Source organism: Chelonoidis abingdonii, chromosome 24, assembly GCF_003597395.2.
Source record: "Chelonoidis abingdonii isolate Lonesome George chromosome 24, CheloAbing_2.0, whole genome shotgun sequence".
Taxonomy (NCBI): Eukaryota; Metazoa; Chordata; order Testudines; family Testudinidae; genus Chelonoidis; species Chelonoidis abingdonii.
The window spans coordinates 14,959,530-14,977,414 of NC_133792.1; the positions used below are offsets into that span (position 1 = coordinate 14,959,530).

Sequence of the window (17,885 nt, forward strand, 5' to 3'; positions counted from 1 at the left end):
TTTAACAGTGCGGTTAGTTGCAATAAATTTTTTGTGAGTTAACTGCAATTAATCAACCACCCTAATAATAATCCTTCCTTTCTCCCATCCTTTGTCTTGCCTATTTAGACTATAGGCTTTCTGGGAAAGGGGCTGCCTCTCACCATGTGCTGTACAGCGCCTGGCACAATGGGGCCTTCATTGGGCCCCGGGCACTGCTGTAACAATAATGCATGTTTGTGTGACCTTCAGGATCTTGCCTTCAAACCCACCTGTGAAGTGGCTAGCATGAAATGTGCACCTTGTAAATAGTGTCTGGCAAAATGAATTAGTGGCATAAACCAGAGCTGGGGCAGCTTGGGGGAATCATATGTTAAACAGACGGGCAAGGGAAAAGAAAGATTCGTTGTAGCATCAAGAATGAGTTCTCATCGTTAGGTGAGGACCTTCAGCAAGCCTACTGGTGTGTGGTATCCTCTGGTTATGTGAGACTGTGGGAGCTGCGGTTTGTTACCAAGCACTGCATTGCATCTCTGCAGAACAGTTTCCCATAGGCATTTGCCCTTGGAGTGCTGGGTGGGTGTGGGGGCTCCCAGGCCGGTGCTTCATCCCCATAGATGTCTCTCCTCCGGGGCCATGGTGTTTCTGGGGTATCTTGTGCATGCTCATGAAGTGCTTTCCAGAGTGGAATAAATTTGGAGCCTTTTTGTGTGTGTCTTGGATACAGAATCTCCCCATGTCGCTGCGGTGAGTCCTGTTGTGCAGGCCCTGCTGGGAGAAGATGCGATGCTGGAGTGCCACGTTTCTGGGGTACCCCATCCCCAGATCATATGGTACAAAGGTAGGGCTGGAATTGACTCAAGTGAGCTGTGCGACAGTTTTGGGGGGGTAGGGGCATATTAACTACCCCCCTACTCTTAACACAGACAGATTGCACCTCCCAGTCCATTATCCCTTTCCTGCCGATGGACTCCACTTCACAGCTTCACCTGGCTAGCCATCTTCTCGCTCCTGAGACCTCGAACCTCTCTCCACCCTGCTAGCCAGCAGCAGTCCATTCTGCACTGCATTGCACCTGCTGCTTGGACCATTCTGTGTTTGGGATGCCCCGTCTTAGCCTGCCCTGGCAATGAATACAGGAAATCCCCTTGGCAGGAGAAAGAACCTTCCTGCAATATTTCCAGCTCAATTTTGCAGGCTCAGGTTCTGTATCCAAACAAACTAACTCTCCATCCCTTTGAAGATTTGCCCATTGATGACAAGAGATGGCAGGAAGGGGCTCTGAGGTGCTAAGGCAGTGAGGAATAAAGGTTTGACGTTCAGTATCTTTCCTTGGCTAGGGGAAGAGGAAGTGGCATCTTCTCCGCCAGGTGCCCATCGGGCAGTCCTGCGGCTCCAGGCAGTGCAGGAGGAGGATTCAGGAGAGTACATCTGCGAGGCCGTCAGTGAGGCGGGGGTCTCCTTTGATGGCATCCTGCTGCAAGTTGGCTGTAAGTCTTGACTTATAAAGATTTGGGCTCTTTCAGATTATTCAAGAAAAAGCTGCTAACTGTGGCAAATGACCCACTCCACTGGGATGTATGCAGTGTTGTTGTAGCCATGTCGGTCGCAGGATATTAGAGAGACCAGATGGGTGAGGTAGTATCTTTTATTGGCCCAGTAGAAGTTAGTGTAATAAAAGATAGATATTACCTCATCCACCTTGTCTCTCGATGAGAGAATTCACAGGAGTTTAGACTGGAATGGCCCAGTTCTGCACTCTGAGCTACTCACTGATACCTCCACTCTCTGCCCTGTTACTCTCTCTGCTCCCGTCAGTAACAACTGAGGTTTATAGCAGCCAGCCTAGTTCTTTCCAGACTCTGGATTTCACCCTGCCCTTGAGCTCTGCACCCACAGTGAAGTCTGTGGGGCTTTCCAGGGCCTAAGTGAGGACAGGATTTAGTTCTGGATGTTCAACACAACCAAGGTCCCTTCACTCACTGCACCACTGGAATGCAGCCTTTTCTAGGGTGGAAACGCGGCAACCAGCCCTGTGCTATCTGGCAGGAGTTCTAGCTACGGGGGCGAAGAGTCTGACCGTGAAACTGTAGGGGGCTTTCTAGTAATGCATGACACCTTGGGGCGGGAATTGAAGAAGAAGGCTGCGTCCATTTGAAATTGCAGGGTGGATTTGGGCAGGTAAAGTAAGTGCTCAAGCTGCGAGAGGGCCAGGATGTGGGACACCTCTAGCGTCACGTAGAGTGTAAAGGGATCGCGTCCTCGTATGCTCAGGGACTGCACTTCACTTCTCTTCCAAACAGTTGTTTTACTGCAGTAGCGGGAGGTCCTGTTGTGCCAGGCCCTGTACAGACTCCCAGGGAGAGGAACTCCCTGCCCTGGAGAGCCAGGGCTGCCCAGAGGATTCAGGGGGTCTGGGGCAAAGCAGGGGAGCTGCGGCGCTTGTACTCACATGGCGGCGGTCCGGCAGCACTGCAGGGCCCCCTGCTGCTGAAATGCTGCCGAAGACCCAGACTGCCAATTATAAGTAGCAGGCATCAAGATCAAAGTTGGTTGCCTAAGAAATAAAAACAGAAATGCCGTCTAAACTCTAACAAACTAAACAGGATCTGAAGCTGTCTTTCACCCTAATAGATGTTACAGGCAGCTCACAGTTCTCAATACACAGACTGAACTGCCTGTCAGCCTGGACTAATCTCCCCAGTTCAAAGTCTTTGTCTTCCAGATGATCTTCCAGGTGTTGAGATGGGGGAGGAGAGAGGTCAAGCGATGATGTCACTGTTCCTCTTTTATACTTTCTTGTAGCTACTAGAAGGATCCTTGCTGCGGAGGTTAGGCTGCCCTCACTGGGTAGGTGCTTTCTCTGTGGAGTCTCTGGGATAGTGGATTCTTCTTGATGGGCCACGGATGCCTGACTGGCCAGTGATCGTTTCTCCTCTGTCCCTACTGAAAGGCAAGCTGTGTGCATCTCCCAACCTCCCAATGAATTTCAATAACACAGATAGCAACACTTCATAACGTCACATGCAATCGTAGGCGCTGACTTCCCCTCTTTCTCGGGGGTGCTTGACCCCCCCCCTCTTCCCCTGGCTGCGCCCCCACCCCATGCCTTCCATGAGGCCCCGCCCTGCCCTGCCTCCATTCCAACCCCTTCCCCAAATTCCCACCCCGACCTCTTCCCTGCCTCCTCCCCTGAGCACACTACATTCCCTCTCCTTCCCCCTCCCTCCCGGAGCATGCTAATGCTGCCAAACAGCTGTTTGGTGGTGGCTGGGTGGGAAGTTCTGAGAGGTAGGCGGAGGAGCAGGGACATGGCACGCTCAGGCGGGGAGTAGGAGGTGGGGCGGGAGAGAGGGGAGCTTGGCTGCCAGTGAGTGCAGAGCACCAATTAAGTTTTCCTCATGGGTGCTCCAGCCCCCAAGCACCCACAGAGTCGGCACCTATGCATGCAATGATAGTACATACAATTCAACAGGATAATGAGGTTCAACAGATCAAAACTTTTAAAATACCTCACAAGGAATGCGTTGTACGAAACATATCATAATCATAGAACTGGAGAGGTTATCTAGTCCAGTCTCCAGCACTCATGGCAGGATTAATTATCTAGTCCATTCCTGAAAGGTGATTGTCTAACCTGCTCTTAAAAATCTCCAATGATGGAGATCCCACAACCTCCCTAGGCAATTTATGCCAGTGCTTAACCACCCTGACAGTTAGGAGGTTTTCCCTAATGTCTAACCTAAACCATCCTTGCTGCAATTTAAGCCCATTGCTTCTTGTCCTATCTTCAGAGGTTAAGAAAAACATTTTTTCTTCCTCCTCCTTGTAACAACTTTTTACATACTTGAAAACTGTTATCCTGTCCCCTCTCAGTCTTCTCTTCTCCAGACTAAACAAACCCATTTTTTTCAATCTTCCCTCATAGCTCTTGTTTTCTAGAACTTTAATCATTTTTGTTGCTCTTCTCTGGACTTTCTCCAGTTTTTCCACATCTTTCCTGAAATGTGGCACCCAGAACTGGACACAATACTCCAGTTGAAGCCTAATCAGCGTGGAGTAGAGCGGAAGAATTACTTCTCGTGTCCTGCTTACAACACTCCTGCTAATACAGCCCAGAATGATGTTTGCTTTTTTTTGCAACAGTGTTACACCGGTGGCTCATATTTAGCTTGTGGTCCACTATGACCCCCGATCCCTTTCCGCAGTTCTCCTTCCTAGGCAGTTATTTCCCATTTTGTATGTGTGCAACTGATTGTTCCTTGTTAAGTGGAGCACTTTGCACTTGTCCATATTGAATTTCATCCTATTTACTTCAGACCATTTCTCCAGTTTGTCCAGATCATTTTGAATTTTAATAGTACCCTCCAAAGCACTTGCAACCCCTCCCAGTTTGGTATCATCCACAAATGTAATCTGTCATGATCATATGACAGTGGTGAAAGTGGGGGTTCCAGGGTGCTACTTTGAGGTCCAGAGTGTCATACTTTTATAGGAGACCCATTACTGCCAATGTTTCTGTCATTCTCCTCTTCACTCGGAATGCAGGAGGGCTGGAGGCTTGAAAGAACGTGGTATGAACGTGCTGTGATTACACAGAAAGGAAGGCATGTGTCTCTGGCTGTGGTCAGAGTAGGTGAAATTGAAAATGTTTCATGGTCAAAAATGTGTAGCGCAAAAGTGGGAAAGGGGCGGATTCCCAGGCGACGGCACGGCTCCAGAAAGGGGCAAGACAGCCTGGTGAGAGCTAGCCAGAGGACAGCATACTGATTAGCTCTGACCTGGAATGGGGAAGGGGTTAGTCCAGAAGGGAAGGGCCTGATTCTGAAGTGTAGCTGGGTCTGCCTCCAGGGGGGCGAGAGATCCTGCTGTCACAAATAAGCCACCACTGAAATTCACTCACAGTTATCTCCAACCCTTGCAATGGATGCAGGTAAATCTCTCTCCCCTATTTAGCTGTATCCGGCACTGGTTTTCTTGACTTCTGCTGCAGTGCCATTGTGCGTTGCTCTCACAGAACAGGGAGGTCTCAGCCCATCACCCTGCCTGGAGATAGGAGTTTTGTGTCTTTCTGTGGAGCTCTAGGACCTTCCAGCCATCCTATACAACACTCTGCAGCCAAGTGGTTTTGTGTCCGCACCTGCAGACTGCCCCTCATGCCAGCAGTGCCACTGAGGCCAATGTCTGAGTGGGGTTTATGGGACTGAGCCCTGCACCATGGTGAGCAGAAACGGACTGGAGCATCTGCCCTGGGTTCAGCGTGGGGAGGGGAGGCACAGGAGGCGCCCTGCCCAGTGGAGCAGAGGAGACAGGCTGGTTACTAGCTCTGGGAGTGAGAGCAGCACCAGCCATGTGGCAGTCCTTGGTGGTGGGTTCACGTCATTAGGCGAGAGACCTGCTCTGGGTCACGCAGACCCGCTCAGGCTCAGAGACTCTCGTTTAGGGGCCAAGCCAAGATGAAACCTTGGGACTTCTCAGCTGCAAAATCTGTGCTCGTCCCTTCCGCCCCCAGCTTGCTGGACAGAGCAGGTGGGGCCCGACTAGCATGAATGGGGTGACTGACTGAGGGGAACTCCTCACTGCGCATAAAGTGGTGTGGGCTCAGTTGGCTCCAGGCCCCATGGCTTTTCTCGGGGGGATGCAGAGGCTGAGCTGTTTTGAAACAAGATGATCCTCTGCACAGCCCGTTCCCCTAGGTCAAGTGCAGAGCAGCTGCGGTTCCCATTGGTATAGATTGCAGAGCAGTTGCCAGCAGCGGAGTGGGATTTCCTCAGGCAGCGGGTCCCAGCCAACACACCCCACGCACCCGGCTCTGGGGTCCAATTGCTCTGCTGACGGCATGCTGGCTCGGGCGACCGAAACGCAGCTGGCTCTCTACTGTTCTCCAGTGCAGCCGGGGCCGGGAGGAGCTAGTGAACAGGGAAAAGCGCCAAGAGGCGTAGCCGAAGCCAGCAAAGGCAGATTTGAGTGCTAAGGCATGAAAGCAGCTTCCCCAGCCTGGTGGCTGTGTCACTGTCTGGGCAGCAGTGGGGAATGCCAGCTTCTGGCTCTTATGAGAGGACATGTTGCCACCTCCATGGGAGAGGAGGCTCAGTGCCTAGCCAGGCAGGTATGGCACTTCTGTTTACTAGTCAGGGAGCCTCTCCTCCTCTGCGTCAGTGTGACCCGGCTCAGTCCTGTGCCTCTTGGGTCTGAGCATGGTGGTGTCACCACACAATGGGGCACAGAGCAGTTTGTGCTTCCTAGTGGTGGGCAGGTGCTCTCCCGGGAATCCGTAGGGAGGGAGAGGGTTGGAAAGCCCCCAGCCTCTGCGTTCTTGGACCCGCTGCTTTGCTGGGAGGGTGACTCTCACTCCTGTTGTTGTGATACTTTCAGGAGGAATTTCCCAATTCTGTCCCCACTTCTGTGGGGCGGGAGCTCTGGGAAATCTTGGAGGAGTCTCTTCCCACTCACCACCCATTCTTTGTTCTTCCTTGAACGCTCTTCGGCCATGAGGTTTTGGACTGCGTCCTCCGTCCATTACTGCTGAGGCCTGGATAGGGGCCACTCTGGATCCTGTTATTAATGCTCTGAGATCAGCCAGCTACTCCCTAACCCCAGAGACTGAAGCCATGTCTTTGCTAGGGCTATAGCCCAGTCAGACCTGGTTACAACATGGTTGTCCCCTGAGCCCCTTACAGCACCGGTGAAGTGTGTAGTGAGAACAGGACTTGACTGGGTCCAGCCTTGGCTCTAGCAGGTCTAGGGCAGGTGAGCTCTGTCTCCACAGCCTGCCTGCCTGGCCCCTGCCAGCCTGGGGAGGGAAAGAGGGGGACTTGGGAGGGAAGAATTTGCCAGTGAGACTCCCCGCATGTTGATGGTGAAAAAAGTCGCCTCCCACTCTTTGGGGCACACTAAGAATTGAGGATGCGAGTAGCCCAGCAGCTGCTGTTGTGGTTTGGAGAAGACAGGGTGTGTTTGGGGATTTTCAGAAATCTTGTGTGTTTGCGCAGACACACAAGAACAGAACAAAGACATAATGCAGCTTAGTGAGGAGCAGCCGCCAAAAGGATACACGAGACAAGGAATCAACCTCTTCTGAACAGGCTGGCCCCTGCTATGTTTGCCGACGTGGCAGGGGCTCAAAGCCAAAGGTGTGGTGGGATGTGGGCCTCCCTCAAACACTCTTCTGACCAGCTACTGCTTCCCACATGCTAATATAATCAAGAGCAAAGCTCCTGGCAGGGCCATGGAGGGAGCCCAGGTTTCCCCAAGCCGGAAGAAGGAAGGGGAAGGGACAGGAGCTGTCTGCCTGGCTTCTGGTGCTGGGGAGAAGCTGGGGGGCCTGTCCTGGTGTCAGAAAGGCAGCCAGCTCTGGTGTGTGTGTGTTGTGTACACTGTCCTGACCAGGCTACCCCACTCGGCACTCGGTTCCTGTATCTGGCTCCGTCCTGCATGGTGCTAGCAAGGCAGCTGCTAGACTCGTTATAAAGGGAGGCAGTGGGGTGAATTCTGTAACGTTAGCTGTTGACCCAGCGTGGGAATTGCCCAGACCAGGTGTTGAGACTGTTCTGTGCTGGTGGAGAGGCCCAGGGGAACAAGAGGACATGGCTTTCCCAGCAGCAGGACCTGAGCGCGTTGCAGCGCAGGACTCTGCCCTCGCGCTGGGCAGAAGTGGAGGTACAGGGGAAGGGTTTGCAGTTCTCAGACATGGGCACCTGTGACAGGATGAACAAGCTCCATCTAGGGACGCTCAAACCGGTGTGTAGAACCCTAAAGCCAGCCGGCTCAGGTGCCCATCTGAGTGACTGCCTCAGGCGGCCAGCCTGGAAAGCAGGCCCGCAGGGAGAGACAGAGGTGAACAGTGAGCAGTGTGTCTCTGGGTGGCCTTTGAAGAACATCTGTGGTCCCCATAGAACCTAGGCCTGTGTCTACTGGGGGAGACCCCAATGACTCCAAAGGACTTTGGATCAGGCCTCTGATGCCCCAGATTAACTCTGGGGCAGCCCTTTCTTTCTCTCTCTCGGGCTGACTGGTGCAAGCTGCTTGGTTCTCGTGCTGTCTTAGTTACCCTGTGACCTGCTGTATCTAGCTCAGTATCTGCCAAGTTAGGAGGTGAACTTGTGGGGAAATGAAGGGTCCCTTTCCCTCAAACTATCCCTCGTCCCCCCCACAGTCCCATCCCAGTAAAGTGATGAGCGAAGGACTGAGAAATGGAGAGAGTGGTGCCAATATGAGAGGATTTCCCTGTGAGGGCATGGCCGGCTTTATGAATGGCAGGGCCCGATTTGAATACCTGGCAGTGATCTGGGGCTTCGGCGGCACTTCAGCAGCCGGGGGTCTGCTCCGGGTCTTCCGCGGCACTGAAGGACCCCCTGCTGCCAAAATGCCACCGAAGACCCGGAGCAGACTGCCCCCGCCACCAAGTGAGTTAAAAAAAAAAATATTAAAAAGGCGCCTAAGGCGCAGGGCCCTCTTAGGCGCAGACATGGGGCCCGATTCCGAGGAATCGGGGGAACTGGCTTAAAGCTGGCCCTGCGTGCAGGTGTTGGGAGCCTGTCACTTGGGCCATCTGTGAGCTGAGCAAACCTGTGAGAAATACCCCCGTGGAGCCTTGCGGGGTGGATTCAATGACCAACCGGGTCTTTTCCCCTCTGGCTCCTGTGATTTGCTCCCCCCTCCATTTGTCTCAAGCTGTTTAGATATTCTTAGCTGAGCTCTGAACTAGCTTTACTAACTCCCATCATGAGTGGGCACCGGGGTGTCAATCTCCCCCGGTGCCTTTCTGACACCGCTGCAGCTAGATGCCTCCCTCCACGTAAATGGAAATGGACAAGCTGAAAACAGCCTATGGGTCTGAGGCTCTTTGTTGTTTTTTAAAAGGGCAGCTATTAAGAGCCATGTGGAATTGCATCATGCTCCTTGGGGATTTCAATTCTTGATTTATTTTATAAGAAAAATAAAGCCCCGGAGAGGGAAGATCACATTTGCCAGAGTGTCCCTGGCAAAGTTCCTGCCTCTTTTCATGTTACAAGTTAAAACACAACCTGCATCTGGCAACTAATAGGTTTGAAGGGGGTGGCACTGGTTAAATCACTGGCTTTCAGATCTTGGCAGGTAGGTCCCAGGGTGACTAGGAGTTTAGTACTGCCAACCACTGTCAATGGAGATGGTGAAGGTAGGACCGTTCATGTCTATAGATATCTCCATCTCAATAGAGATCCTCAGCATGTAAAACAGCAGAGAGGAACGTGCTGACCTAGAACTAAAAGACAGGGTGAAATACCCAAGTTCCAGATACTTTCTCTCCTGTCCACCATGACTGAGTTGGACCCATGCATGTCATTGTGTTAATCAGTAAGATCAGATGTTAGAGACAACAGGACTTATTAGGTCATCCTGTCCATATGCTAAGCACTGGGCCTTCTACCCTTTGACTTGAGTCTGTCACACACCCTAGTGCATCTTGGTGTTGAGTCCTGCTGGATGTTGTAAGCTCATGTGAAATACATTATAGCTAAACCTGTATTTAAATTTCTGCACCTGTTGGAAACTTCTTTTAATGTCAGTAACTTATTTAAAATGGAATGGGGTATAGATCGTCTTCCGGGGCTGGGATGTGGAATGGATATGATCCGAAAGGGAAACTTCCGGCACAGAGAAGACCTACCTATGTGCCCTTTAGAATGAAACTGATTGTCCCATTTAGAGATTGCGCTAAATTGGCATCAGGACTGGATCTGAGACTCTTCTCTGCTTTCTCTTTCAGCTGCCCCTCAGTTTGCAGAACGCCCGCAGGACGTGTCTGTGGAGATGGGGAAGAGCATCAGTCTGGCATGTCACGTTGAGGGACAACCCCCTCCGCTGATTTCGTGGTCCAGACAGGACGGCAAAGCTGTCACTGCCCAGCCTGGTCTGCTCAGCAATTCCAGCCTTGTGGAGTCTGGTGAACTCTTTATGGAAAGTAAGAGAACCGGGACCATTTGTGCACGCATGTACAGGTGTATGCGTAGGCACGAGCACTTAGTGCACATCTGGGTGCATGCCAGGTGTTGCATGCATATCTAGATGTGTATACACACTGCACACATGTCTGAGTGTGCGGCATATTTCTGTGTATTATCTGCCAAAAGATGTGTATACTCTTCTCATGTGCAGTGTTGCATGTGTGTTGTCACCTTGTGTATACACATAAGCATTTGGGGGGGGAATTGGACTCGATCTTATGCCGTTGCTCTGTTGTATGAAGAAGTTGATGGGTTTGGCATGTTCCTTGTGTTTGCATCCTTTGGTAACTGCACTCCGAGGTGCGCCGGTGTTTGCGCTTTCACAACTAGCTTTGCACAAGCTTGTTTAACCAGTGGCCCTGCTTCTCCATTGCCTTGCACATCGTTTGCAAAGGGAGTGTGAGGCGCTACCGTTCTGACATGGTAGCATGGTACACCCTGTGCCATGGCTAACGTCTCCACCCTTTGGCCCACCACAAGCAGGCTAGATGCTTTCCAGGCTTATAAGCATCCGCGTGTTATTTATTAGGTCCCCTCCACCAATTCATCAGTACAGCCTCGTGTGGTGACATACGGGTGGACATAAACTTGATTGTTCTCATTTGCTCATCAGCCTCCTGCCTAATTAAGCCATTGGGCACCGATCTCCCAATGAAGTCCACTCTTGAGGGGAGGAAAACTAATACCGTAGTGACTAGAGTGCTGGGTCAGACCCCCAGCATGCTGTCACATGCCCACGTCCCACTCACCTTTGACAGGTGTATGTGACAATGCTAGGTGGTGCGGTATGGTTTTTGAGGTGGCCCCACAGTTTGCTGGCGTGGGCTCTTCCCCCTGGCAGAGCTCAGAGACCTGGCAGAGCCCCTCTATTGTCTGCTCAGACCTTTCCTCTCCCTCTGCCCAGGTGTGTCACTGGATGACCAAGCCGTCTATGTCTGCGAAGCACAGAATGTATTTGGGAAGATCCAGGCTGAGGCCAAGCTCACGGTCACCGGACATGGTTTACAGTCTTTCTTTTTGAAGTATTTGTTATAAGCCTTATGCCATTGCTAAAGCAAATTAAAGCCCAGGGCGCAGACGCTGACTGTCCCTATGTCCGTGTCTGTAATGATGGGGATGACTCTTGTTCCCCACTGGTCGCTCCTTTGGAAAATGCAGCTTGGGAATTCCAGTGCCCACTGGCTGGGGCTAAAGGGAATGGCCCTTTGATGTTTAGGTTCATGATACTGTATCTAGAGATGGACCTTTTCCCCAAATCATGCAGCCAGCCCCCCGCACTCTTGGGCAAGGTGGATAGGTTTAGGCTAAACCAAATTCCCAGATCTGATCTTTGGGGGGAAATGAGATCCAGATAGAAATGTTGTGGATCTGGTCCATTCCTAGTGGTAAGGTGTGGCAATGAGCCCCCATCTGCATACATGGATGTCATCAGCAGGGATTGAACTGGACCTTCACAGCACCACGAATACAGGGCTGTGCCACTTGAGCTAAAAGACTAACTCCTTGTGCTGTGAATAACTGGGCTGTTAGTCACTCGGGCCAGCCACTAGTCGGGGACATGATCACACGTGAAGCCAGTGTATTTGTACATGCATAATAGTATTAGATCTGATAGGCTGTAGGATGCAGCCGCTAGTGGGTGCAACCATTCACAATTGAGATGTCCGTAGAATAGCTTAGGGGAAGACCCAACGGGTTTATACACTTGCAGATCCAAAGTTCCCCCCAGCAGAGGGCAGTGAGGAACCCGCATGAGGACAAAATAGATGCACTAACCTCTGGCCAAACCCTGGGTCTGAGTATTGGCCCCTGCAGCTGTTCTGGCACATCGATCCAGCCAGCACGGTGAACCTCGTGCAGTTGTGTGACCAAGAACTGTTTTGCTTTCAGAGGCTGGACAAGGCTCATATTAATGATTTTTCATCCTGGAGGCTAATTTATAAAACACACCAAGAAGCAGAACTGTTGTCCTGGCTTCTTAAAGCCAGTTTGTCCCCACTTAACGTAGCCTTTTCCTTCTCCAGTTGCCCCAGAGATTGCTGTCAGGCCCCCCGTGATCCGTGCCCATGAGGGTCAGCCTGTCTCACTGCCATGCATAATCCTGGTTGGGAAACCTCTTCCAGACCGACAATGGCTAAAGGATGGGCAGCCGGTGAGGTCTTGGTCCTCTGTCTGTTTGATTTGCTGGCCTAGGGGGAAGTGGGGCGGAGGGTGGTGAGTCATGCACAGGTCAGCAGAGTCCTTGCGCTGCTGGAACCTGGTAGAGAAATCTGATTGTTATTGACACTAGCACAGCGTTTGTTGTGCTGCGTCATGTCACTGTGATCGTGTTATTCAGCGGGTTGACGGTACAATCAAAGTCAGAGATAGAAAAGATTTGGGAGAATAGCCTGGCCAACCCCCAGATGTCACCACTTGGACCCCTTCCCTGGGAGACTGTCATGTGGATCTCGCTGTCAGGAAGCTTTGCCCTAGTATTCAGCCTAAATTTTTCTTTCTTAATTTCCCCCTTTACTATGAGTTATGTCCCTCCAGGTTGCACTAAATAACTCCTCTTCCTCCACAGTTACCTCTTCAGAGACTGGGGATCTGTTGTAATATCTCCCCTATGTCATCACGGAACCAGTCTCCCCCTGCTGAGCCCTTTCATCTCCCCCCGGTGATTGTCTCTCTTCTCTGAGCTCTCTCCAGTTTGTCATGAGGGGGCAGATCCTTGGCTGGTGCAAACTGCCATAGCTCTGTTGAAGTCAACGGAGCGATGCCAGTTTTTACTAGCTGGGGATCTGACCTTAAACATTTTCTAAAGGCAGAGGGACAAGCACGTGATGCTCGTTGAACTGACTATCAATCCTGACTCACGGTTTCTCTCCGTTCCCAGGTCACGCTGGGCAGCCGCCATTCCATACGCACAGATGGAAGTTTCCATATAGACCAGGCCTTCCAGGAGGATGCTGGGAAATACACCTGCGTGGTCACTAACGCCATTGGCTCTCGCAGGCAGAATGTGACTCTTGCCATCCATGGTGAGCAGTTTAGATCTGGGCTTTGCACGTTGCTCATCTGTTTGCTCGCTTTGCACGCTGTTGTGTTACAGTGTGTTGAGGCAGCTGCCGCAGTGGATGTTGAGTGCACACCTCCTCTGCCAGCTTCCTGCAGAGCGCCTACAAAACCATGGTGCCTTTTGGAAGAGACATGGCTCTTGCCACGGAGTGAAAGCAGCAACAATGCTTTCTCCAGGCGAGAAAAATGTGTGCTGTTGGAGCCGGTTTCCTTAGCAAGTGTCAGTCCCCAGGGCAGCACGTTGTTGACAAAGTAATTTAGGAAAATTCCTATTATCTGGCAGCTCTGGGACATCTGACTGGCCTGCACAAGTGCAATTGGATTCTGGACAAGTAGACTTCAGCTGCATAGTAAAACTCCTGGGTGTGCTGACTGAAAGGCACAGACATGGGGGGACATGTAAGCGGGGGTTTCTGAGATGGGTGGAGCTGCCTAGCGAGCAGTGACTTTAAGGCTGGAATTCTCAGAAGGGCCCAGCTAGATATTTTCAAAAATGCTCATCTCCCATTTGGTCATGTTGGCCAGAAGAGCTGAGCTGTTTTCAAAAGCTGGCTCTCAGCTAAGTTGCCAGCTTTTCCGAAGGGCTTGGCACAGGCTTTTCAAAAGGACCTGGGCTCCCTTGAAAACTAGGCCATTGGGGTCGCCGCAGGTTGCTGAGCGCGCTTGCAGATCTGGCCCTTAATTAGATGGCTGAGTGGGAGCTGAGATCTCTTGCAGCTGTGGGTGCCGAGCACTTGGAAATCAAGCCCTGAGCGCTGGCCCTGCCTCGCTGTTCTCAGTCGGTGGTAAGCAGTAAGGAGGATGCTTCTCTCGCTTACAGTTCCGCCCAGCATTCAGCCTGGTCCTGCCCTCTATAGCACCAATGAGGGAGTGGTGGTCACCCTGCCGTGCAATGCCAGTGGAGTTCCCTTCCCCACTGTTACCTGGACAAAGGTAGGGTGGAGGCTGTAATGCTTGGTCAAGGTGTGTGTGTGTGGAGGGCGGGAGAGGGCAGATGGATGACTCTTTCTTGGCAGTATATTGGCAAAGGAATCCCAGCCCGCTGGCTGCTGCAGGGGTGTGTTAGAACACGTCACCCGGCTCACTGCCTGGTGCAGACTGGACTGACCCGTGTCAGTTTGTGGTGAACCCTGAGGTCCCCACTGAGTGCTGAGTTGTGGCTAACACAGTGCCGTTTCCCAGTGCAGACAGGGCCAGAGAGATTGGCCTTAAGGCTGCCCCATGTTTCCGGAATGGGGAGAGTGCTGAGATCCTAGAGCATCCAGGAATTGTGAAGATGGATGCTCCCGAGGGAATCCAGCGGGAGAAGGGTTAAAAGCACCAATCTAGCTCCTCTCACCCATGTTTACCTCCGCCCCAGTCCCCCCACCCCTGGCTGGTGACTCAGTTAATTCCGGAGCCCCTGCTGTTTGTTCTTTTCCTTTAAAGGAACTGGAGCTCCTTTCCTCCCGGAGCCCCCACTACCACATCCCCAGCAACGGGAGCCTCCTGATCCCCCTGCCCTCTGCTGGAGATTTGGGGGTCTACATCTGCACGGCCACCAACCTGGGGGGCTCCGCCAGCCGGGAAATCCAGCTCTCTGTCAACAGTGAGTCCACTTCTCTGCTTGCTTGGGGAAGACCCAGCCAAGGACGTGGCCTGTTAAAATGGCCCCCTCTACCAGCGAGCCTTGGGCTGACAGCAGAGGGGCCTTGGGACTCACTGAGCCTGTTCCCAGCTCTCTCCCCCTTCCCAAGCCCTCTCAGCCCCGATAGAAAGACAGACACTCCCCTCTTGCAGTGAACATTTCCTTCCCTTCCCTGTTTGCGACTGAGCCTCCAGTTCTCTCTAGGAGTTGTCAATAAGCCCTGCCTAGCCCATGGGAGTATCACTGTTCCCGGAGCTCCTACTGCCCCGTGCAGGGGGCTTCCAGAGAACGTGCAGGGGCAGCGTGGTGCAGTGGCTAGGGCACTGCTCTAGGAATCAGAAGACCTGGATTGTATTCCCAGCTCTGCAACTGACTTGTCTGTGTGGCCCTGGGCAAGTCACTTCACTTCTCTGTGCCTCCTTCTCCCCACTCTGCCTTTTGTCTGTGAGTGTCAGCTGTTTGGGGCAGGGGCTGTCTCTTATTGCTAGTAGCCTGGGGCACTGGTCTTGGGTTGGGCAGTAATACAGCTGGCATTTGTCCTGAGCGGCTCTGCATGTGCATAGTGCAGGACTGCAGTGAAGTAGCCCCATGGAAGCCCATCTCCCTGCACCTTTCCCGGGTGCTAAATTCACTGGGTCGGGAAAGGCCTTTAAAACCTGAGAGCTCATCAGCCCGGACACCAGCCTCACTTTCCTCTCTTTGTCCCACCAACCCAGCTAAGCCCTGGATTAGCAGGAACAGCTCACGTGAGTCAACGGGGCCAATAAGAATCTTCGCCGTGGTTGGGCAGGAAATGACACTGCCCTGTGAAGTTCAGGGATCACCATCCCCACTGGTCATATGGACTCAGGAAACCCGGCCATTGCCTCTTACCACAGCAAGGTAAGGAACTGGCTAGAAAGCGGAAAGCTGGGAGAGCCCAATGGGCCCATTGTTCGGAGGTCCCTGAGCTTTATCTATTTCCTTCTTAAGCTCTTGGGACTCTTCGTACACAGAATAGATTTGCAGCTACGGGCCAAACTAACCCCTGCTGTCGTTCCACCAGCTTCAGTGGAGTTATGGTGGGAGACTGAAGTAGAACGGCCCCTTTCTGCAAGTCTGTCGAATGCACGTGACGCCTGCTCGGCCCCGGAAGCGATCTGATGTGGCCGAGCGGTCTGACGTTTTTCATGGGAAGGGGACGTTGTCTAGTGGTTAGAGCTGGGGAAGTGGAAGGCAGGAGATCCAGGTTCCATTCCTTGCTTTTACTGTTGGCTCAGCCTACGGCCTTGGCACATTGCCTCAGTTTCCCTGCCTGGCACAGAGGGGCAGGGGTCCCCTGGTGCATAAAGATGTGCAGTTGGCATTGTTTGATTCATAATAACAGAGCGTTTGACATCTGTGGGAGATGGTGAAAGTGCCAAAGCCATGAGCCCTGTTAACATTCATGGAGTGCTCAGGGACTGGGTACAGTGGCTGGTCTCAGCCGATGGAGCAGGGCCCCAGAGCTGGCGTGTCTCACCAGCTCAGTATCGTTGTAGCAGGAATGCTTTCCTTGCGGGTTGCTGGGAGCAGCGATTAGACTGTGCCTGGCTGGAGAAATCTGTGACCCCACAGACTCAGACGCCTCAGGATGAAATCAGCAGTTGGCACAGCCCTTGAAAGGAACCAGAGTGAGTTCTTGGATTCGTCCTAGCAGCCCTTTATCTGAACATCTGTCTGGATGGAACATCTGCTTTCAACCCATGTTAAGCTGAAGTGCACACACCCCAGGAAATGTATGGGACTTAAGTTGCACATTGGCTTGTGGTAGGGGAGAGGGCTGCTTTTCATGTCCTGCTCTCCCGTCCATGTCCTTCAGCACATCTGGCTTTTTGTGCATTCTTGGCTGGTGTGGTCATGGTTACTTCTTAAGGTAGCGCAGCAAGGGAGTGATGTTAGCAAAGCTGAAAAAAAAAGCCAAGCATGTTTTTGGAATAAGGCAAGACCTGGAAAGATTGAGTGATGTGATCTGAATGTGCTTAACTCCACCTTGGCTAAAGAGGGGATCGGTGCCAAGTGCCTGTTGAAATGTATTTTATTGAGGGTCACTGGTGTATTCCAGACAGATCTACTGCACAGCTAATCCCTGCTAAATGTGTTTTATGGCTCTTAACAGGGGTTTAATTGATACACAATCATCCTCTGGCCAAATGGCAGTGAAAAGCCTCCTTCACACACACTGTGTGTCACTCCAGCTCCTCGGTGCTGTAGCGCTGCTCTTTCAGTGGTTGGCTCTTTACAAAATGCAGAGAAGGAGGCGTTCTCTGAAGACAAAAGACACCGACACCAAAGGCACTGGCTTACTTGCAAAGTATTTCAATCTTAGGGCCCAGTTGGGGGAGCTGAGCACCAAATTGGAGCTCCCACTGGCTCCCATGAGAGGTTGAAGGTACTCAGCACACGGCAGGATTTTTGTTGTCCAAGCTAATGCATCCCCTGCTCACGAGAGGAGCCGTTGCTTGCGCATGGATCTGGCCCTTGTGAGCCTCTGGAAGCAAACCCAGTGAATGCTTCAGAGGAGGGGGCTCCCCATGCTAGCAAAAGTGCAAGGGTTGTGCTGTCCTGGTACCAGGATCTTGCATGGAACATACAAGAGAGTCCTGACCTGGGCATAGTCCTTGCTTTAAACCTTGAATAACTGATGCTCTTGTGCCATCCATAATCCCTGTGTGTCTGCTGTGCTGGAGATTGCCTGGGGTCTGTTTCTGTGAGTACCAGGTGAGCTGAGGCACTAAATTGATAGGATGGAACTATCTGGGCCTTAAAGTGAAAAATAGACAAGTTTTGTTTTCCTCCCAGCAACAGCTTGGGGCCCAATTCAGGTCTGATCTAAGTGGGGTCAGCTCCACTGAAATCAGCGGAGTATAATCCTGGCTCCAGCGTGGAGTAGGGCCTTTCATTTAAAGGAAATAAATCTGATTGAGGATGGCAAGCTGCAGAGAATCCTGGGGGGTCGGGGGGCCCCAGCATCAGCCTGGAGATCAAAGGAGAAGTCACAGAGTGATGTGCAGAGGAGAGAAGGCTGCAGAGTATCTGGCCACCCGCAGTCTCCTCAGTTTATCAGAGGTGCTTGTAGAAACCCTCCTGAACCCCTCGTGATCTTCAGTGTATTTATCCTCTCGGCACTCCTGTGCTACTATCCCCATTGGGGAGATGGGAAACCGAGGCCCAGAGAGGGGAAGTGCCTTGCCTGAGGTCACCCAGGGGATCTA

General features: G+C 52.1%; 1 protein-coding gene across 1 annotated transcript in view; it reads left to right on the forward strand.

The window, feature by feature from the left end:
- The window catches only part of HMCN2 (hemicentin 2), a 115,526-nt gene that overhangs the window by 21,509 nt on the left and 76,132 nt on the right, over positions 1 to 17,885 (forward strand). The window contains exons 14-22 of the mRNA XM_032797657.2: positions 707 to 820; positions 1,320 to 1,469; positions 9,728 to 9,922; positions 10,870 to 10,965; positions 11,990 to 12,117; positions 12,844 to 12,988; positions 13,846 to 13,958; positions 14,454 to 14,613; positions 15,369 to 15,534. Of these exons, the coding sequence (XP_032653548.1) occupies positions 707 to 820; positions 1,320 to 1,469; positions 9,728 to 9,922; positions 10,870 to 10,965; positions 11,990 to 12,117; positions 12,844 to 12,988; positions 13,846 to 13,958; positions 14,454 to 14,613; positions 15,369 to 15,534 (1,267 nt within the window). The remainder of the gene's footprint in view (positions 1 to 706; positions 821 to 1,319; positions 1,470 to 9,727; positions 9,923 to 10,869; positions 10,966 to 11,989; positions 12,118 to 12,843; positions 12,989 to 13,845; positions 13,959 to 14,453; positions 14,614 to 15,368; positions 15,535 to 17,885) is intronic.